Source organism: Rhinolophus ferrumequinum, chromosome 8 (genome assembly GCF_004115265.2).
Source record: "Rhinolophus ferrumequinum isolate MPI-CBG mRhiFer1 chromosome 8, mRhiFer1_v1.p, whole genome shotgun sequence".
Lineage (NCBI taxonomy): Eukaryota > Metazoa > Chordata > Mammalia > Chiroptera > Rhinolophidae > Rhinolophus > Rhinolophus ferrumequinum.
The window spans coordinates 74900001-74922911 of NC_046291.1; the positions used below are offsets into that span (position 1 = coordinate 74900001).

Below are 22911 nucleotides of genomic sequence, written 5' to 3' on the forward strand. Positions count from 1 at the left end.
AAAATAAAAAAGAATCTCCCTATATGCATGCTATTGTGATGTCGCAGACTACAAAACATTGAACATAGGCAGAGTCATTGTTTTGGTAGACTAGAAGGAGGATGATAAAAGCACTTCCCCTAACTAGAGAAAATTAAATGTGATAAAGAGACTGATGGCAGTTTGAGTATAGTGTATTTGTTCTTCGTTTTCCTAACGTACTGTGCCAAGTTTTGTACTCTTTCTGTTTTCAATTTTGCTTTTGGTGAAGGTTTCTCGAATCTCAGCAATCCCACACATAAACATTTATCGTTATATCCATTAAGACTTAAGGTTTTAGATTTTCAACTATGAGGGAGAACTCAGCCAAAGATGCTTGAAAGATAAATACGTTTAATTAGGGGCAGAGGATGATCATTAAAGGAAGTCTGACTGCTGCAGAAGTCATTAACAATCTTAAATGAAATTTTTATTTTTATGATAGCCATTTACATGTATAATAAGAGCCAATGATTCTTGGGAGCAGTGTGACAGAAACAGAGTGTGGCGAGAACTCATGTAAGACATACTATTTAAATGAGCTGGTGTTAGCTATTCATATTTGTTAATGAACTAGATATGCAGGGCTATAAGAATGAATGTTCTGATGCTTTAAATTTTAATATCTAGAAATCAAGGGTAAGGACCAATTACTAGAATTTCCACCCTTAAAGGAATAATTAATAATGATATAACAAATGTACTGCTCCAAACTTCTAAAAAAAAAAGTTTAATTTTAAAAAATTAGGATCAATAATTGAAAAACATCCAAAACTGCAATGTCAAGCTATAGTAGTTTGTGATCATGGCAGCTTCTTGTGTTGGTTATAGATCATAATTCCAAATGTTTTAATATACAATAATCCATATGAATGCATTACAGACCCCTTTATCACCTGTAGTTAATGGTGCCTGTGATACAAACGAACAGAATGTTCTTTGCTCTTACTTTTATGGTAAATAAACCAGCATTTTGGAGTCAAATAATTAAATAAAATGTAAATCCCTAATCTCATTTGGCTATTTGGACCAAGAAAGTTACCCGGCTATTACCTGTCTAGTTCTAATGATTAGTAGTGATTTATTGTTCTTTTTTTTTTTATTGTTCCAAAAGTGCTCTGATGTGGTGCCTTGATGTCTAATGAAAAGAAATTGGTCTTAAAACGCTACTCATTGTTTATCCTGACTCTTAGATAACACATTTTTCTTCTGATAAAATATTTTTCTTTTATTGTTGAAAACACACAATATAGACAATAATTCTAATTCTGGTGCTGTTTTATTTAGTAGTGTTTTATCCCTGGTGCCTGGCTGTCTACCATCATACCTCAGCACATAGCTTTACTCTGAGATAAGCCTCTCTCCTTTGCTCTTTCTCCCATGCTTTCTGTAGTTTGTCTGCAGGATGCAGGTTTTGAACTGAAGAGCGCAGTGGAGTTCTTACTGTGCCTTTCCGGTTCCAGCACAATCAAAGTTTTGTGTTTAGAATTGTCCTTGACATTCTTTCGTCCCACAATGGGGTGGACACAGTGTGCTGGAAACCATGACATCATTATCATTGACACAGACTTAAATAAATCACCTGCATCTTGGCTTCTTTCTGCTTATTCAAGGATTCTTCATCTTAAGGAAGAAAGTGCTCTTTATTTTTACAAACCTTCATCCCAAGGGTGACTGGAAAACACAAACTTTTACAAGTGTTTTAAAAATAAATACACTATGTGGTTTTAGACACAGTATGCTGAGTCAGAAGTGTCTTGGAAAATGTTTAAGGTTAGGTGTGAGGCAGAAAGACATCCAGGATTGCCATTCATTCAGAGTAGATATTCCTAAACTACATATTATGTCCTTCTGAATATGGATTCACGTACAACTTAATTAAATAAGCATATACATAGTATTTCAAATGCATACCTGAAAAGTCTTAGTGTTTCATTTTCATAAATTGTGCCTGTGCTTGTTGGTTTTTTTAAGTTGATGCTCAGTAAATTGAAGCAAAGTACATTTTAGGTAAAAGTGACACCATCTCATTTGCACAATCTTAGGTAAAAGAGGGTTATAACTAAAAAGTTACTACAGAATGCAATGCACACAAAGTGCCAACTACACATTTGTATACCCAGCATTTAATAATTTGGGAAGCAACCACCTACTGTAACTTCTCTTTACTTTTTCATAAGAAAATGACAATGAGGAAGGAAGTGCAGCAGAAATCTTGAACATTACCACTATTATGCAAAAAAAATGCTGTTAACTGTTTTCCCCTCAGTGACTTGATCTCTCAGATGGAAAACTTATGATACTTCTGACTCTTAGCTACCAGAAATCACATGAGATGAGCGAGGAAGAAAGACACAAAAGCTATATTTATATCTAGTACTGAACTTCTCAGAAGTACCTTAATTTAATTCCTTGCAGCAACTGATAAAAATATCTGACGAGGGAGCCTTTCAACCGATCAATTATTACAATTGACAATACAATATTGCTATGTATTGAATTTCTAAATATTTTATGCAAAATGTCCCTGTGAAAATATTCCTTAAATAAGAGAGAAGTCCAGAGCCAAGAATGAATTTAAAGTGGTTGTACAGTTTAAACAAATATCATTTAAAATTTCTGACTATGATGTTCAGTGGCATTAAATTAGCATCTATGTATTTTCCCTTCAGAAGCCCAAGTTTTTCGGCTGTAACCCAAAAACAGATAAGCTGCAGGACATTATTTGAAAAACATATATTTTAATTTTGCTGTAACATTTGCTAGAACTTGTTCTATCAAATAATTCTGACTAGAATGTGATGACCAAAGAATGATTGGATAAATTTGGAAATTCAGAGACCTATTTCTAAAGTTTCTCTTGTTTTAAGTAAAATGATTATCGCAGAGAACAATTTATCCTGGATCATATTTGTTTCTCATTAGTATTGTTGTTGTAAAAATACAATTTTTAAAAGTTCATGTTTCATTTATTTGGAGAATTTTTAACTGCCAGCTGCCCTTGTCTACCCTCTCACATATCCTACAATTTAGTAAGCAGAAAATTCAAGAGTTCTCTTATTTTTCACACTCTCCCTATTTTAAAATATTGCAATTTTAGAAAATGGACTTTTATCATTTATGAGTCTTCAGCTTTAATGTTACATATTTTCATCTTTATCAGAACATTGAGCTGTTGTTATATCTGTATGGTTTTCCTCAGAAAATGACTATGATTATCCACTGGGGCATAAATAAGGAAGGGAGATAGTTATGGAATGGTAGGGAAAGGAATAAAGAAGGTATGTTTTAGAAGGTGATATAAAACAGTGAAACAGATATTTTCAATACCTCTGGGATGTTTGCCTTACAAACTGGGCAGTTCATGTTTTCATAGGTAGAATTAGCTTTCTAAAAAAATATGCTTGCATAGAATAGTGCCATCATAGCTTCTCCAAAGGGGGAAAAGTATAAAAATAAAATAAGAAATTCTGACTTGCCACTAATCATCCAGGGTTACCAGAGGCATAGCAGCTACTGTGCCTCTTCATAAGTACAAATACTTAGTTGCTTTGACTCTTATTGAAAAAATATTATCTTTCCCCCTGTTTGTCACTAGCACTGCCATCAGAAGAAAAGCCCTTCGTTTGCCCCAAATAAACACCTCTGTTTTTCACAGCTTGCAGTAACGCTTAAAGTAAATAACTTCTTGTGCAGCTAGCACTATTGGATTCATTCAATTGCCTGAACAAAGCTATTGTTTAGAGGTTTACAACAAGCCTTTTCTCTGTTTCCTTTAAAAGAATCTTCCTTGTTCCTTTGGTTGGCATGCTTAGTATAGTAAGCCTTTCTACAATTTTCAAATGCTAAAGATAATTTTCCCCCACAGAAGAAATGAAGGAAGACTATGACACTATGGGGCCAGAAGCCACAATCCAGGCCGCAGTTAACAATGGTACAGGTAAGTTAAGTTTACCGCACTAAAATCATGTTGTCCAGTGTCGTGTGGATTTAGTGAGTCAGAGAAAGAAACACTGACCCTTCCATTTGTATCTCCATAACTTAACAAGTAAGTCAGACATTACAAGTCTCTTGCTTTGTTTCAAATCAGAACTCTATAGTTTGGTATTTTATTCAGCAAATATATATTTCATTCTTAAACCCCTAATTTGCCTGTGAAATTTGAGAAAAATGAACTGGATGAATAAACCCTTTCAAAGCATGCGTTTGGCAAATTTCTGGTAGTAATTTTAATTTTAGAAGACTGCACAAATAATTTTAAAATCAAAATATAATATGCCTCCTCTAGCTACCGCTTGATACTAGTCATTGAGAATTCAAATGATATGGTGTAATTTCAATTGTGAAATTTTTTTTTTTTACAGAAACATAAACCAAATTTCCGCACACATTCCTCACAAAAATTGATCATCTGAATTCCGTTTTATTCTTTCTTCACTTTAATTCTCAATGTCCTCTAGCCCCTCTAAATAATGTTCTGTAGACAAGTTTTATAAAGATCAGACAATTTCACTTCTTTTCAATGAAGCTATAAAATGACAGTGGGAAGGTAGTAAGTGATGTTTTGTTTTACTCTGCTGCTAATATCGAATGGAGTTTCAGGACAACTGTGTCGGTCCCATTTTCTTTCCCAAAAACTGAACAGCATCTTCTCTCACACTCTCACGTCACCAGTGCAAATTTAAGTTGACTCACTATGTTTCTCTCTCTCTTCCTGAGTAAGGCTCATTATTTTTGGTGTTTCAAACAATCCCTCATACTATATAGGTTGGTGCACAAGTAATTGCAGTTTAAAAGGTTAAAAATAATTGCAAAAACTGCAATTATTTTCGCACCAACCTAATCTCATTACATATATTAGCATAGTGCCCAGTATAAGGTTATCTTCCAACACAAAACAAAAAAAAATCACATAACTACTTCCACTCAACTCACCAATGGAAAAAAGTTGCAGTTTTATGAACATTTAGAAATGTAAATAATTAAGATGATATTCATATCCCCCTTATGTTGATACACATCATAATAAACTGCTCATGCTGTGCTTCTACTTCGAATGCTCTTATTAATAACTTACAAGGCACTAATTCACTTTCTTGGGTGTAAAATAAGAGAAATACTGAAAAACTATTATAATTTTTCTTTCATTTGAATAATGTCAATTTAAGATACAAAAATAAAACTGCACAATATAGGATTATGGAAAAAGTACAGAATTAGGAAACAATAATGCTGATTTTTAGGTACAGCTCTAGCAATAACTAGATTGTGAGCTTGGGCAAGTCAGTTAGCCTCTTTGGAGCTCACTTCCTATAACTGAAAAATGAATAGATTGAACTAGTTGCTTCTTAATAATATTTCTAGTTTTAGTATTCTATGTTGCAGGAGTACCCTCGCTATAGAAACAAGACAAAATGACTTCATATAAAAGCATAATAATAAATAGATACCATAAGTTAGATACTTTCCATAATGTCCCAATTCATGAGATCAAAAATGGCTTCATGTTCCTTTTAAAGGTAAATACTAAATTTAAACTTCAAGCATAAATAAATGCTAATTTATATTAACTTTATAGGCATTTAAAATGTCACAAAAGTAAATTTATCCCACAAAGTGACAATTTCCTAGCTATTTTACACACTTAAAGTCTAAAGTAAGGTTAATAAAAATTGTTGCTATTCAGAAGATTTAAAAGTCAATTTTGAATTTTACCTAGCTTTAAGATCCCCTTTTCTCATACTGCTTACTATTCCTTATAGTTCATATGTATTCAGTCAATAAATAAATCAATAAGTACTCATCGAGTGCCTTCTATCTATTCACTGTTGTGTGTTTATGTGATGAAAAATGGGTCAGGAAGTCGAAGACATGGTTATTGTTCAATTTGGAAGATGAGACTAACACACAAGAAGAATTTGTGAAAATATGTGATAAATATGCAACATATGGTAGGGCCCATAATTATTTCAAATTATAGAACTGGGAGAGATCCCGTGGGGTTAATATTTAGAAGAAGTTTCATGAAGGAGGTAAAATCTGAACTAAGTACCTTTTAAATAGTCATAGAAGAGTGACAAAGGGCTTTCTAGCAGAAGAAGAGTATGTAAGCCAAGGAAGGAAACTGTGATATTTATTCAGAGGATAGTCAGTAAAAGGATTTGGCTTGAATCAGACGGTCCTAGGAGGCAATTCATGGGAAATGAAGCTAGATATTTAAGTTGAAGCTAGTTGATGGAAAATGTAAAGTATGAAAAGAGTTTGGGCCATACTAAACTACCATGATTTCTATGGGGGAAAACCAGACTTTGAGAGACCAACTGGAAGTCATTGTAGTTATTCAGGTGTGAAATGATAAAAAGCTTGTCTTAGGGTAGTGACAGTGGTGAGATTAGCAACATGATTTCTTAACAACCAATTGATTATCTGGGTGATGGAGTCGAAATGGCTTCAAGATTACACATCTGCATGTTTAGAACATGGCAATACTTGCCATTTCTAGATAGTCTGAAGAAAGATTCAGTTTTGGGGAGAAGATTTTGAGCTAGTCTTTAGACATAAGTATTTTTATATAGAAGTTAGACAAATATATATGCGATTATGAGAATGTCCATTGGAAATGAGGAAACGAAACCCAGGAAGTCAGGCCCGGCTGTAGAGATTTGAGAGTCATGCAAATATATTCAGATAGTATTTAGCATCTTGGGACGATGAGACTTACAATTGAGAGTGTGTTTATTAAGACAAGTAGAAAGCTGAGGCCAGGGCCTGGTGGGTAAGGAGAAAAGTTAAATTCATTGAAAGAGAAAAAAAGATTGTAAGAGAGAAAAAAAGATTAAACATCCAGAATGTAAAAAAAAAATAATTTCAAAAAGGAAAGAATGGTCAATTCAATCAAAAGATTCAAATAACTACAATTGTGACAGAATGTTGAGCAAAGACACTGGCCTTGGTCATTAAGAATTTACTGCTGATCCTCAGTTTATAACTCTGCTCTTTTAGAGAATAAATATATATCCTTTCCCAACCATAAGCTTATTACTTCTTAGCTCTAGCATCCTTTTAGTTGCTAAATACATGTGGAACTGAAATGAGACATCTTTTCAAGTTGAAATTACTTATTAATGGACCATATCTTTCTCTTCATCCACGTCCTTCTGATGAAGATCCAGCTGACCTTCTCTCCTCATACTAACTTAAATGATATCTTCCTCCAATGAACTCTTATGAACAAATTAGCTAACCTTGCCATAGATGCTGTGGTGTGTTGTTAATGTGTTGTCTTTCCCAAATTACATTGCAAACTCTGAAAGCATGGATTGTTTCTTTGGCTACCACGTTGTCTATAAGATGCCTTAAAATTAATAGGCTCTCAATAAATGTCTTTATTAATGGAACTGTTTAATATCAGATAATCAAAGCAGAACCAGCAGACATTGGCATAAATTTTAAACAAGTTAAACAAATTTTCTGATAAAAAGTGTTATTAACTGGCCTAACTTGTCAAGGAAAACATCTCTAATATTTTTCTCTGAATACTCAACACACAAATTACATTCCTAAATAAAGTAAGGAAAAGGCCTCTGAAGTTTTTCCTCAATTCTACAAATCTACAAAAATTTTTCAAAAATGACATAGTAAAATTTAGCAAACTTTTTATAAATAAAGCAGTCCTTTAGAATCTAAAAGTATCTCCTTCCTAGTATCTTCTGCTGAGTTTAAAGCTATAAGAAGTAGTGGGAAGGTTTAGTTTAATTGAATCACAGAATTCTAAAATTAAAAGTTACACTGCTGAATGATTCCGTAACTAATTTGATAGTTGAGGAAACTAGTAAAAAATGTCAGATAGTCGGTAGCAGATTTGGGGATAAACTCTAAATCACCTGACATATCATTTTGCCTCAGGAGGTTTTTCCACCACATCTTTGACTCTTACATACTTTATCTAATTAGTGATCAAGTACCATCAGTTCTACTGTCACAAATATTGTATATCACTTTTATTTATCATTTCTTCACTATCCTAATTTAAATCTTCATCTTTCATTTGAGCTATTACAATATCATGTTAACCAAATCCCCTGTTTTGAATTCCTAAATTTTTAAATACATCCTTCACCCTAACAAAGTTAGTTTGAAGTTGTTTTCCTAACTCTTAGGGCAAATGGATAATTGAAACTCATCCCCCCCTGCATTTCATACTCAAACTTGTATGGTTCTCCTTTGTTTTCAGAATGAGTTGGTGTTTGAGCTGTGTTGGCAACCTCCGTGATCTAATCCCATCTTGCTTTTAATACCACTTCCTAGAACATGCCTCAGCTCTGAAAACCTGTTTACCATTTATACTCCTTTGCCTTTGCTCACGGTTTTCCTTCCACCTAGAAAGCCACTCATCCTTTCCTTGCCTGATAGCATCATACGCACTCTGAAAGGCCATCTCCCCTGAGTAGCCACCTTATAGTCTCCCACTCAGGATAAACCACTCATTCCTTCTTAGATAATTTATTTTATTCTCTCTCATATTATACTTAGTCACCTGCATTCGATGTTTTTCCCTACTCGATTGTAAGCTACTTGAGTGCAGGAGTGGGATGGAGTTTTGGTCACTTTCTCACCACAGATCCTGGAATAGTCTAGGTCAGAAAGAATTTTTGAAGAAATGAGCGCGTGAATGAGAGACAGACAACTCTTGGATTCTCTTTCATCTTTCCAAGTTGACATATTTTCGACACCTGGCCTGAAATAACTACCTAGACATTTTCATCTCCAATTTTTCTAGTCTCAGGCAAGAAAGACTTAGTTACATTTGATTGGTCTCTAGCTTTCATGTCCTTCTCTATTTTGCCAGTTCACATTCTTCCAATAATCTTTTTCTTATTGTCCAAATTTCCTTCTTGGAATCCTTCATTGCACCTTAATACCTATAGAGCAAAATCCACCTTCTTCATTGGTATTATGTGCCATCCATTTCATACCAACAGTGTTCCATTCTTATCAGACCAAATCCCTTGGTAATATCAAAAAGGAGTAACATTTATACCACCCTGAATCTCTGCCCACGGTATTACTTGAGACCCTAATCTCTCTCTCCCTTTCCTCCAGTCATCCAAATTCTACCCACCCTTTAGTTCTTCAGGGCCAGCTCACATCCCATTTCCTTTGTGGTCATCCTTAAACACCTCAAACCACATCAATCTGTTCCTTCTCTGAAATCCCACAGCCCTCAGGTGCACAAAACTAATTTTAGCATATTGAGTTGTTCCTCTTACATTGTTTGTACTTATTTCACCTAGTTAATTTCATGAAGACAAGAGGTTTCTTCAGCTATAAAACTGAGGTAGATGATCGTGATATCTGCCTCATAGGACTGTTGAGTTAATTAAATATATAATGTGTACATTGGCCTTTCTTGGTAAGTGCCCCGAAAATATTTGCTTTAAGAAAAAGGCTATTCCTTGATTGCCTCAAATTGCCCGGTATACCAGTGAACAGAAATGGTACACATTTTGACTGGTAAACTGAATGAATGAAGGGACGAATGAATGAATGAAAAACTGTTTGGTGGAAATGGACTCTGAGAAGGCAGCCCCCATAGGGAAAACATTCCCTGTGAAGAAAATTAAGTGCAGCATCTTCAGAGAGTGAAACCAGGATTTAAGTTCCCAAAATCAACTTGTTAAAGGCAAGGAACAACAGCCTAAACTATCATTCTTTTCTATAACAAAGTTAGATTTGTAGCATAGCAAAACTGATTCATAATAACATAAGCCTTGCAAACCCTGATTTATATTAATAATTTCCGCGTTGCAGTTAATGTTTCTACATTTGTTTAAAGTTCTATAAATGAAAGAAAATTGTGTGTTTTAACACATAAGATAAAGAATGAATTTTTACAAAGAACCTTACATCTTTCAGACATTAATCAGAATTCAAATTCAGAATGAAATTAGTGCATATAGAAGTTATCAGAATGTGTGAAAGAAAAACATTTTCCAAGAATATTAGAGAAATGGAAACACTTGGGAGCATTATAAACATGAGTTTGCCTACGTGCTGGTAGTAACAAGGATCTGTCTTAGGTACATGGTGATCATTAGCAATAATGTGGTTCCATGTGCATATCAAGACTCAAATAGGCCCCTGTTGTTTCCTCTTGGAAAGTGTGAAAGTTATATTCACTCAGACAATCTACTCCTCTAATTACAAAGGGCTATTAATAGCCACCTGCATCTTTGCTTTCTTTACTGGGAACAGAAAAGTACCTTGCATCTAGAAACTGGGCAAGGCCAATTTAGGTCTCAGTTCTTAATCTTATATAATGCAATGAAAATTATTGTCCAAGAAGTAACTACATTGACTCTAACTGTAGTCATTAAACATGCTTACAATATTTTAAGAATAATAATAAGTGCTTTTACCTATGAAAGGCAAATGTTGTTTTGGGATGCTCCAGATTCTAGAACCAAATAAACTACATTTGAATTTTGTCTTTACCAGTTATTACTGTGTTTCCCCAAAAATAAGACCTAGCCGGACAATCAGCTCTAATGCGTCTTTTGGAGCAAAACTTAATATAAGACCCAGTATTATATTATATTATACCTGATATTATATTATATCATATCATATCATATCATATCATATCATATCATATCATATCATATCATATTATACCTGGTCTTATAGACCCGGTCTTATATTATAGTAAAATAAGACCAGGTCTTATATTAATTTTTGCTCCAAAAGACGCATTAGAACTGATTGTCTGACTGGGTCTTGTTTTCGGGGAAACAGGGTAGTAATGGTAGCTTGGGGTAAACATAATAAGACAAGTGTCATTTGAGCTATATAGGTAGTGTCGTAAAACGTAATGGAGAAAATGGATGACTTAAACTTCAAAAATTTACCGTTACAGATTGGAAACTTTTTGAGAGTAGCAGTTAAGTTTGCTCTTCTCCATATTCCCTCTCAGCAAACACAGTGTTTGTACAGCCTTGATTGTTGATAAACAGATTATTTGATGAATAAAGGAATAAACAAATAAATGATGAACAAATTAGTAAAATAGGAACACTGGTTTGAAACAGTAATGTGAATTAAGGAGTATGTTGACCCATCTTCTTTGCTCTCTGTGTCAAGACAGATGAAAGCAGGAAGGACTCTGCTGGTAAGGTGTCTGAGGGATGGGATATTATCAAGGGATGACACAGTTTCATTTAGTCTGAAGAAGTGGAACAGCTGTAGAAGGCTATCACTAAGCATGTGGGGGGATAAACAAGTAATATGTGAAATGGGAAAGCAAAATGAACTGTGAGGTGGGGACATGAAATGAAAAATAGAGAAAAAAAGTTTAAAATTTAATATATTATTAATATTCATATTGAAGTTGGCATTTACATTGGTTTTCCCCATGCTAATTTTATGGTGTTATGATGTTGTCATTTAGAACTACTTAGAATGTCATAGTGATCTTTTCAGTATCTAGAACCTATTCAAATCATAACCAATCAGTTAGGCATGATAAAAAACCAAAAAGGTGGGGTTCTCTCTCTCTCTCATTCTCTCTCTCAGAATGAGTCATTATGATATAGTTGAAAAAGTAAATGGGTTAAGAGTCAGGATGCAAGAATTCTCCATCCAGCTCTTCCAAAAATTGTTTGTGTGACTTTTCATGAATCATGAGCCTACTCTACCTTAGTTGTATCATCTGTTAAATAAGATTAGACTAGAAATTTTGAACTCAACCCCACGCTACCCTATCTTCTAATGGGATTTTATCAGGAAGCATGAACAGAGAAAACAAAAAGCAAGAGCTACACGAGTTGGCATGGGAGAGGAAGGTTCTCACGGGTCCTGCATCATAATGTTATAGCCAGGGTCAGCGTCCTGGCAGTGTCACCTGCACAGTCATGCACGGCCCGGTGCTTGGACGGGCCTCGTCCTTGGTTTAATGCTCTGCTGCTGACATTTTGCATTGGGCCCCACAAATTATGCAGCCAGTCCAGCTTATACTTCACAAAATGCATTAGGAGAATAGCAGAGTGAAAGCCAGGATGGGAAGGGTGGAATCAGGGATTGACATGTTAAACACCCTGTAGAAATACCATTCTGTCCAGGTTTACAAAGTCCTTTCAGGTATCTCCAGAATAATTGAATACCAGGTAAAGATCTAGACCTAGATTTTGCTTGAGCAAGAAACATCATGGAGCAAGTTATAACTCTCCTAAATTGGTAATTTCCATGATAAGGTTAGCAGGCTAGCAAGAGGTTTAAGCATACATTCTATGAGTCCTATCATTAACATAGAGAAAGTAGGGAAAAGAGTAAGAAAGTTTCTGTACCTTTATTATCTTCTTGGTTCAATAACTTCCAATTCCTTTTATTACTCTTACACCGAGTTTAAATTAAAACTTTTAAATTGGCTAGATTTCTTACATGAGCTAGGGTAACAGAAGACACACAATTTTGATTGTGATCTACTTCTAAACAAGGGTTGTGTGGTTGTATAGTGTTAATTGTGCAAGCTGAGTTTATCAGATAATTCAGTTACTATCTAAATACTTCATAAGGAGTCATACTTCAATTATAAAGCATGTCGTTTTCTTCTTTTGCATATCTGTTGCATTTCTATATGATGGAACAGTTTTGTCATCCAGTCAGATATGTCATGCAAATTATAATTTTCAAATTTTTCAGTTACTTTCATGCGATGAGTTTTCAAAAATAGGGGAAAAGATAGGTTCTGCAGAGGGAAAACAGAAGTAGCAGTTGGCAGGTTAGACGGGAGGGTCATTTTCAGACTATAATCGGTGTACACTAAGAAGAGCCTGTCACTTCCTGGCTAATGAATGTTGTGGTTTCATTAGCTTTGTTTGCGATTAGGAGCAGCTATCTCCACTTCACAGCAAGAGTTCCCACAAGAAATAACTGATATCCCAAGTTTCTTGAGTGTCTCCTTCATTCATTCAACAATTATTTAATTAGCATGGTTTTCCTTGTGACGTCGTCTGTGGTTTCCAGGCAGCTCCAAAATATTTTGTCTTAATCTGTATATGTAGTTCTTCCATCAGAAAGCTGTGTTGCTTTGAGTTTTCAATTGAAAACAATACAGATAAAACTCTCTAGGCCTAGCCAGTGAGTACAAAAGCAAATTGATTAAGGTAATTCATTAACTGAAATTATGGAATTCTGAAACTTTGAAGATACCCCAGAAAGTATATACTGACTCATTTTATAGATGAAGCTATTAAGATTAAAAAATATAAACAATTGAGCGAATAGGAGGAGTCCAATAACCCTGAAACTGGTATAAATAGTTAGTTATTGAGCATTAGCTGTGTGCCAGGCACTGTATAAGCACTGGTAATACAAATCTAAATAAGACATGACCCATGTCTCTGTCAGCTCACAGACGCGTAAATGAAAGATTACTATGAGATATGATAAGTTAAAAAATTGAGATATGCAGATGATATTTAATAAACAAAGGCAGAGGGTATGCCCTCAGGGTGAGATAGTCAGGAAGGGTACCTGAGATGGGAGTAATCCCGGGCTGTTTCCCCGAAATCATGTTTCTGAATGTCTTATTTAGTCAGGTGAGGCAGAGAATTGAATTCCTAGAGTAGTGATTCTTAAACTGGACATGCATTAGAATCCCCTGAAGGACTTGTTAAAACGCAGATTGCTGATTTCAAAGGTCTGGGATGGATCCCAATAATTTGCATTTCAAACAGGTTCCCAGGTAATACTGATGCTGCGAGCCTGGAGACCACATTTTGAAAACCACTGCCTTAGAGCATCCTAACATGTCATGTGTCTCTACAGAAAGCCTATAAAAAGCTCGCTGAATTGCTGGGCAAAAGCACCTTACTTCATAAATCCCTCTAAAATGTAGTAAAATAGTCTAAGAGTCTTCTCTGTAATATACCAATTCCAATGTAATTCCACAGTAATTCAGATTCCACAGTAATGTGAAACATAATACATATTGCCTAACTTGGTTTTGTTTTGTTTTGTTTTGTTTTGTTTTGTTTTGTTTTGTTTTTTAAGGCATGGATTCTTTATGGATACATAGCAATCAAAACTGCCTAAGAGTTAGTAGTCTCTAAATCTTGATATTCACAATCACCTAATATAAACCTCACTTTAAAATTAGACTGTCCCTGGCCGGGCTGCTTTCTGCTGTTTAAGGAGCTGCTTGATTACGCAGGGAAGTAGATTCCCATCTCCCTGTTCCTTCTGCAACTCTCTCTCCTAAAGCTCTTACACATGGCAGTGGGGGGTGGGGTAGGGGTGTAGGGGTGCGGCTCTCAATGGCATCTGAACGTGTGTTCCCAGGAGAAAGCCATGTCAGAGCAGGCATGGAGAGACCAGCCCAGGCTCTGTCCTTTGTCGCTCTTGACGAGCTTCCCTGGCTTTACACACACCTCTAGCAGTTGGAGGCTCTGTTGGGTTGCCCAGGTAGCTGTGTAATGAGAAAAAGATTTTCCTCTTCCCTCATGGTTGTCTTTAGATATCTCATGCCAGTATGTATTTTGGAAGCCTTCTGCAGAAAGGCACACACGCATTTTTAATGATGAAATGCTTATATGCCATTAATTAGTCAACTTTAAACAAAGGAGCCATGAGAATTTATATACCTTAACAAATGCTGAGTATGGGCTTCTTTAAACTAAAAAAATTCAATACAGATGACTAAATTAGAAATAATTTTCTGTTTTTTTATCATCTAAAATGTTGTTGATAAGAGACTGCTTTTCAAAACAATGATGAGCACAGTTACCTCGATTTGTAATTGCCTCTTCTGGTCCCTTTGTCTGGACGTATGAACTGAGTAAAAACCAGATTATATGATAAATGCATAATGTCTATGTTATACTGAGGAAATATATATATACATATATATATATGTATATATATGGAAGTATATAGATAGATAGATCTCTCTCTCTCTCTCTCTCTCTATATATATATATATATATATATATACTTCCTCAGTATAACATAGAGATTATGCATTTATATATAATTATGCATTATATACTATGCGTTTATATATATATGCATTATATATTATATATATTATACATTATATATATTATGCATTATATATATTTACATATACATATCAACCATTTTATGTACATGTCTCTAAATATGAGAATCACAGAAGAGGAAAAATTACCAATCAACATCATTTGGTCCTGATCCCCAAGCACACTGTCTAGCCCTAGTAAGCGCTCAATAAACAGTTATTAAACAAAGGGATGGATGAGTGATTCTACTCTGTTTTTCACATATGCTTGCTTCAGCTCTTCTAGGCCCTCCAAGATATTTTCCTTTCCAAAAGAATTATTTATTCATTTTGATGTTTATTAAAACGGCTTAGCATAATATTCAAATATAGTTCTTCAATTTTTAATGAAAATTAAACCCATACTAGACAAGTGATAATAGAGTACCTGTCTTCCTACATGAACACATGCTTGTTGCAAATAAAATAAATGGCGAGGGGATAAAAGTAAAGAGAGGGAAAGAAAAAGGGAGCAGGATTAAGTATCAAGGTCTCATGGTAATTTACCTACTTGTAAACACTAAGTAAAACTCACTTTTAAAAATCTTTGAGAAAGTACCCTAAAACAACTCAGTTATGGGGGGGGCGGTGACTGATTTGAAGCCCAATATATCTCTTTTATTTAGAGTTGCTACCACTGCTTGTTTTTAGGCAATAATTTTTAAAGTCAGCCCATATTGATACTTACCATTATCTGTGTAAACATATGAATATCTAAGCTAGACATAAAAATATTTATGAAAGTATCTTTAATAAGCAGCATTAGTAAGAGTGACCACCATATTTGCAAGAAATTTGAGGCTTTTCTGACTTGAAGTGACCTAGAAATGTATCCTAACAATATTAAAATACATGTGGCTATGAGGAAACATTTTTAATTAATGAAATTCTTTTTTTAGATAGAGAAAAGTTTACTTGACCTTAGGGAAAGTTGAGATATTTGCGAGACATTAGGGTAAATTTTAGGACTAAATGCAAAACCTCTGGAGAGGTATGGGAAGAAATTACTTGAGGTTTCCTGTGAATTTTTATTATGGTTTGATCATAAATACCATGCAAATATCCTTTGTCAGTGTGTTTTGGCAGTTCTTCCAAGGATACCAAGGATTGAAGAGGATTACCAAAAAAAAAAAAAAAAAAAGGAAAATGAGGTTGATTTTAGACTAGAAAAATGCAGTGGGGAATTCTATAACTTTCTAGCAAATTTTCTACCTCATTCCTGTGTCCACTATACAGTAGTACAAAATATTTGCAAAAACCAAAAATGTGAACTTCCAAATAGAATCAAAATTTCATCCTTCCTAACAATTTTAAGAATAAGCAGAATATAATCCCATTATTTGTTCTAGTATTATAACAATTAGAGTGATTTGGGACCTAGCAGACTGAAACACAACATAGCCTAAAGTTAGAAAAGGGAATGTTCCAGCTCACAGACTCTAAGGAGGGTTGAAAACAGAGCCACTGGAAGGACAGAGGTGCAGCTTGGCCTCAGGAGCAAATATAGCTAGGAATGTACTGTCTGGACTTGCCATTTTGTCTCTGTGTGTCTTCTTAATTCTCTCCCTTCATAAATCTTCTTATTCTATATGGGATATATCAATTCCTTTGTTCTACATCTTATATCTATAGTCACTTGGAGGAAAAAACAAACAAAACAAAACTGCCTGATGTTCTCTTTGGAACAAAATCCTAAAACCATAGAGAAGGGATTTACTAAACTCAGTTGGATTTGTTGGCTACCCCTGGGCGAATCAACAGTTTGGCTGGAAGAATGAAGATCTTAAGATTGGTTCACTTCAGGTGCTGATTAATCCACTGTGGCTAGGGGAGCAAGATCGTGCAACAAGATGGCAGCTGCCCTGGGTGTCATAAAGTTTGGCAATAAAGAAAATGGGATGCTGTTCTCAGGCAAAGGAGAATGTTGTGGTGCTGGGTAGGAAAACCACATGTTACTAGTACCCATGGCAGCACCAGGAAAAACCCACATTATATCCATGATGGTTATACCTACTTCAGAGAAGACTAGACTCAAGCCCACTTAAGTGACTCTAGATATTGAGATACATAACTAGTAGCATATCTATACTACATGAGTAAAAATCCTGCTGGAGCAAATAGATGTAAAGGATTGAGTGCTATCTTCTTCATGAAACCCTTTTTGAATACTCATCTGGGCCCTATTGAACTTTTGTAAGTATGATTCCCCACTACAGCTTATCGCATAATTGTTCTACAGTTGCTTGAATAGTAGGTCTAAATTTCTAGCTCAAATGTAGGTAGTATCTTATCTTACGCTTCCTTTTACTAGAAGATTTCTACACCAAGATTAGTGTTAAGGACATAATTTATTCCACATATATTACATAAATGATTCTTGAGAGCCTACTAATTTCTAGGCAAGATACTCGATGCTCAGCATACAAAGATGATCAAAAGTGATACTTAATGAAAGCACATGATTTGATGTCTTTTGTCCCCATCACACTTGACATAGAAGTCTAGCATGGTCAAATTTGATCTAGCAAGTGAATTGCCTCTCCAAACACCGGTGGTGTATCTACATGCAGTTTAGTTTGCCTATCCAGAAAAATCAGAATTTTCCTCCCTTTTAAGCCAAAAGGCTATTAATGCAAATCCAATTGAATTTGCATTTGATTACATTTCTGATGGAAACATTCATATGCAAATGAAAATTCATGTAAAGATAGCCAGATAATTCAAATAGTTGCTGAAATATCAAGATAAAATTAGGATGTTAAATGTACATCCATCCATGTTTACAAAGACTAAGGATCTTCGAGTGGGACAATGTTCTGGAAAAACTTAAATAAATCGTGTCTTGAACATTTAACATTTGAGTAGGTCTGGGTTCAGAAGAGAGCTGTTACATTACTTTCTACTGCCACAGTGCTGAAAAACAAGTCAGTCATTGGTCAAATCAGTCAAGTTGTTCCAAAAAGGTTCATCTTGGATCCACCATTTTGTCCGCTTTATATTTTCTTGCCCTTAAAAACAAAAGGTGAACTTTGATAGATCTGAAGTTATTTTGATGATCCAAAACAATAAACAAATAGTTTGTGCAAGTTGGCAGTTCCTTCATACTCTCTAGTGTCTTAATGATACAAACTAAATGACACCATCACAATCATCACCAATAAGTAACCTTTGGAAAACATCTATAGCATCATGAGCATACCAGTGGAAAAGTGATCTGACTCTATGTCCATATTCTCTTAAGAAAATATTTAAGATTTTAGATTCTAAGAAAAGTTTTAAGCAATATTTCAAGATATAAAATCTTAATCCACTATTGCACATTCTAAACCTATATTTGAAGGAAATATGGGTCTCAGAATCACACTGTTGCTCTTGTTAAAATTAACAGAATTCGGAGTGGCAAAAGAGAAAGGTTTGAGATCTCCATATTTAGCATTGCTAGCACTTAGTTTACTACTCTACAAAGTGTAATGTTCCCCAGTTTTCTTTTATTTTATCCAAAGTACTAGTTCATAGTTTCAAGTCTTTAGAATTCCAGAGTTCCTTGCTTTGGTGAATGCCACCTACCATATATCAAATTTGAAAATCCTGAATCTAAGGAAGGACCTTAGCCTCACCCTCTTTGGCACAACCAATTCTTCCCCAAGTCCAGTGATTTTACTTCTGAAGTATCTCTCCAAATCCAGACACCTACTGTCATCTCTACCACCAATTCCTTAACCTTTATCTTTGGCCTTGCCTATAGCAAGAGACCGCTAACGGGTTTCCCAGAATTGACTTTTCTCTTCCTGCAATCCCTATCACATTATAGCCAGAGTTGTCATTAAAAAACACAGCTAACCCATAATTTCATCCAACCATCCTCCTTGCTTAATACCCTTCAATGGCTTCCTGTTTCTCTTAGAATAAAACCCAAATACTTAACAGGGCTATCACACGCAGCCCAGTCTGGTTCCGCCTGCCTCTCCACCCTTACATCACACTACACCACTTCTCTCTGCACTCCAGCACTCTCCTTTTAGGTCCTGAAATGTTCCATGCTACTTCCAGTCACCACTGCTCTCCCTCAGCACCTAAAGTTAAACTTTAGGTTTTCTTAACTAAAGCTTTCCTGATCTCCCAGACTCTCTCAGGTCCCTCTGTTACTTCTTTCATACCACCATACAACGTCCTTTCCTAAGTCTTATTTGAGTTTGTCACGTTATATTCATTTTTGAGATAATACCACTTGTATCGACCACTCTTATGGCTTCCAGAAGGATGAGACTGAATCTGTTTTTTGCTTGTCAAAACAAGACACGATGACTGTCACATACCAGGCATTCAGTAAATACTTCTTGAATTAATGGAAGGTTCCACTTTCTATTCTCATCTATAACCCACAAGTTCTTAATAGTGAAAGCCAAAAATAAAAGTAAAACTGGACTGACTTGCTTGAACATCACCCCTGCCACAAATTGCCAAGCAGAATTAGTATGGCAAGTACTATAACATCTTTTATGGCAGAGAAGGTGAGATGAAGAATCTCACAGTGGAATCAAGGTTAACTGCTCTCAGAAACTAGGAAAGTAGGGCTCACCATTAGTTGTTTAAGCAAAGGATTTTTTTCCCCACCTACTTATACTAGAGTATAATGTAATAGCTAGTCTCCCAACTCTGTCTTATGCATAAAAAAAATGTATTTAGGATATTTAAACAACAGCTTATTTCAGAAACATATTTAGTAGTTTCAAATATACCTAATCTTTTGACACAAGTTTCCAAAATTGATTTATAACTGTTATTCACTTTATGAGAATAGGATCATAATTACAAAATTCAAAAATAATATCAAAATCACATGGCCATATAGCTGTTTTCTTAACTCATTCTGTTACTTTTTATTTTATTTCTATCAGTAGTAAGCTTAATTGTATTTTTAGCAGCTTTAAAATGCTGAGCCAAATATTGAAATTATAGGAAAAGATAAACTACCACATTGCATGATTTTTTTAAAACAAAGTCGCATTATTATCTCTCTAGGAATATGTCATTTCACATCTGTCTCAGACTGTGTAGTCCTGGTCGTCCGTGATATTCAGAGTGGAGGGTTAAAAGCTTATATTTAGCAACAATGATGTATATGTGGTTAGAAACGTTAAGTTTAGTGGACAATAAAAAAATTAAGTATAAGTTTATTAAAAGAAAAGGAAGTTTTATATAGACTATTAATGTAGCTTTGAGCTCGTATTATCTCTCCTGTTTATGAATCTTCCAATGTAGTTCATCTTTTCAAAAATTTTCTGTAAAATTTTTTTTCCCCTTCTTTGTGAATTATGTGGACTAGTATTCCTGGAAGAAAAGAAAATGTGCTTATTGAACTTAAAGCAAAGTGTCCTCTTTTTTGGGCGGTACCTATTTTATGAAACTAAGCATTCAACCAATCACTGGTCATCTGCAACATTTCTTACAAATAAACTCGGTGTTGGTAGTCTTTTTGCAAGTCAAGATTTCTTACTAGCAATGATGTAAGCCGGCTGGGGCTCCTAAGGAAGAAGGCCCTGAAAAGACATTTCTTTTCCTTTTATGATTTCAGTTAAGAATGCAAATTGCACATCAGACTTCGAGGAATACTTTGCCAAAAGAAAACTGGAGGAACGCGATGGCCATGCAGTCAGCATTGAGGAGTACCTTCAGCGCAGTGACACAGCCATTATTTACCCAGAAGCCCCCGAGGAGCTGTCTCGCCTTGGCACGCCAGAGGCCAATGGGCAAGAAGAAAATGGTGAGGCTGTAATTCATTTTTAGCCACTATACTGACCTCTGCAGCTGTTACAATTACAAATGCACTACATGCCTGGGTGTTTACCTTAAAATTTGAAGAACAGCTGCAGAGGCATGGAATTTCATGAGCAAAGATTAGAACTGTAATTTTAGGGTATTGTGAAATTTTTTTGTCAGCAAATTTGTGTCATTTGTACGTCCAATAAAGAACAAGAACAATTAGAGCTTATTTCTAAGAGATAAAAATATCTAAATTGATTCCTAGCTTTCAGAAATATTTCACTTTTGAGGGGAAAAAAAAAAAAGTTTAGAAATCCTGACCCTAACCTTTTGTTCTTCTTCCCGGGTACCTGAAAAGCTCCTTCACACTGTGAATTCCTGAGTTATATGTAACTAAAGGTTTACTACGAACCGTCAGTCACCTGAAGAGAATTTCCTCATTTATCAGCTGTTTAAATTTCCCCAAAAAACGCTCAAGTAATTAATTAATTTTCTAGCGCAGTGTGAGCTGATTCCAACAAGTCTGTCCTGGGTGTGCGAGGGGACTGGTGTGCACGGAGGCCGAGTGCAATGATGGCACTCTCGTGGAGCAGATTGCAGTGATTCCTGTCATACCATCCCGGGCAGTCAGCCCATTAGCTGCCATTGATTTACTGACCTTTTGGCCTGCTTCTCTCCCTCTCGTCTCTCGGCTACAGACCTGCCACCTGGAACTCCAGATGCTTTTGCCCAACTGCTGACCTGCCCCTACTGCGACCGGGGCTACAAGCGCTTGACATCACTGAAGGAGCACATCAAGTACCGCCACGAGAAGAATGAAGAGAACTTTTCCTGCCCTCTTTGTAGCTACACGTTTGCCTACCGCACCCAGCTCGAGCGGCATATGGTGACGCACAAGCCAGGGACAGATCAGGTGGGGGGTTGGTTTTAAGTGATTTCTTTCTATAATAACCCCTTAGAGAAACGATATTGCTTTGATTGGCAATCATTATTAATTTTTCATGGCATTTTGAAGATGCAGATCTTTTAATGGTAATAGCTTTAATTGAGGTCTAAATGATTTTTTGATGGTCTCTTCTAATATGATTTAATAGTCTTATGTTCACGATCGAATGAGTGTGTTAATTTCTAATTTAGAAATTTTATTTGCACTTTAACTTGACTTTAGTTTCATTTTTATGTTCCACAAAAAGTGAATGAAATTGTAGCATTTTAATTATACATTATTAAACATCTCAGCAATTTTAATTCCATTTTTTACCCCGTTTTACTTAGATTTTTTTTTTTTCATATAGGATCTAAGTCGTAGTAAAAGAAGTGTGTATTTCTTTCATTTGTCGTATAACACCTTCAATTACTTAGGGTATTTTTATAAGCTGCTACTAGTTTATGAAATCTAATTAAGTGTTTTAAGGAAAAAACTTTAAAAGCATAGATGTGTGTATATATTAAAAGTAAACTGGATTAATCCTAAAATGTTGGATATACGTTAAAAATGATCCCTTCTTGACATTCATATTTGTCACTGAATGTTAAAATAACTCTGCCTTTTTGGGGTTTATTTGTGTTAAAAATAAAATCTCTGTCTTGGACAGGTAAGCAGAGCTTCTTAAATCCTTAAAATGATTGAATAGGATTGATTCACAGTGTCTCTTAAATGTTTTAGCAAAATTGCTCTTTCTGTCCTCCTGGGAGAATTGACTGCAGAGTGATATTATGTTATGTGCCAATGGTAACAGAAATGGTGTGCCTTAAGTCCCAATAACTGGCCCTACAGAGCTGGAATCATCCTATATAAGCTTTGCCACCATATCAGTTTTAAAAATTATTAAACAGGGTATTATATAAAATTTTTATGTTTTTTCTTTTCTTATGGGCTTTATTCTCTTTGACTAAAGAAAATGTGAGTAAGCAAAACAATCAAGCAATGGTGATGATACGGTATTATGGAATTTTACTATTTTAAGAGGACGGTTCACAGAAATCATTCCATTTAAATCTAATTGGGCTTGTCACCTGAATGTTTTTCAAAGTTCAGTTATAAAAACTATGCTGGC

The 22911-nt window shown here is 35.1% G+C and overlaps 1 protein-coding gene across 4 annotated transcripts in view; it reads left to right on the forward strand.

The window, feature by feature from the left end:
- Positions 1 to 22911, forward strand: part of ZEB2 (zinc finger E-box binding homeobox 2) — a 127548-nt gene that overhangs the window by 89819 nt on the left and 14818 nt on the right. For all 4 annotated transcript variants that reach the window (XM_033112004.1, XM_033112002.1, XM_033112003.1 and 1 more), the window contains exons 4-6: positions 3887 to 3958; positions 20667 to 20855; positions 21553 to 21767. In XM_033112004.1, coding sequence (XP_032967895.1) covers positions 3887 to 3958; positions 20667 to 20855; positions 21553 to 21767 — 476 coding nt within the window. The remainder of the gene's footprint in view (positions 1 to 3886; positions 3959 to 20666; positions 20856 to 21552; positions 21768 to 22911) is intronic.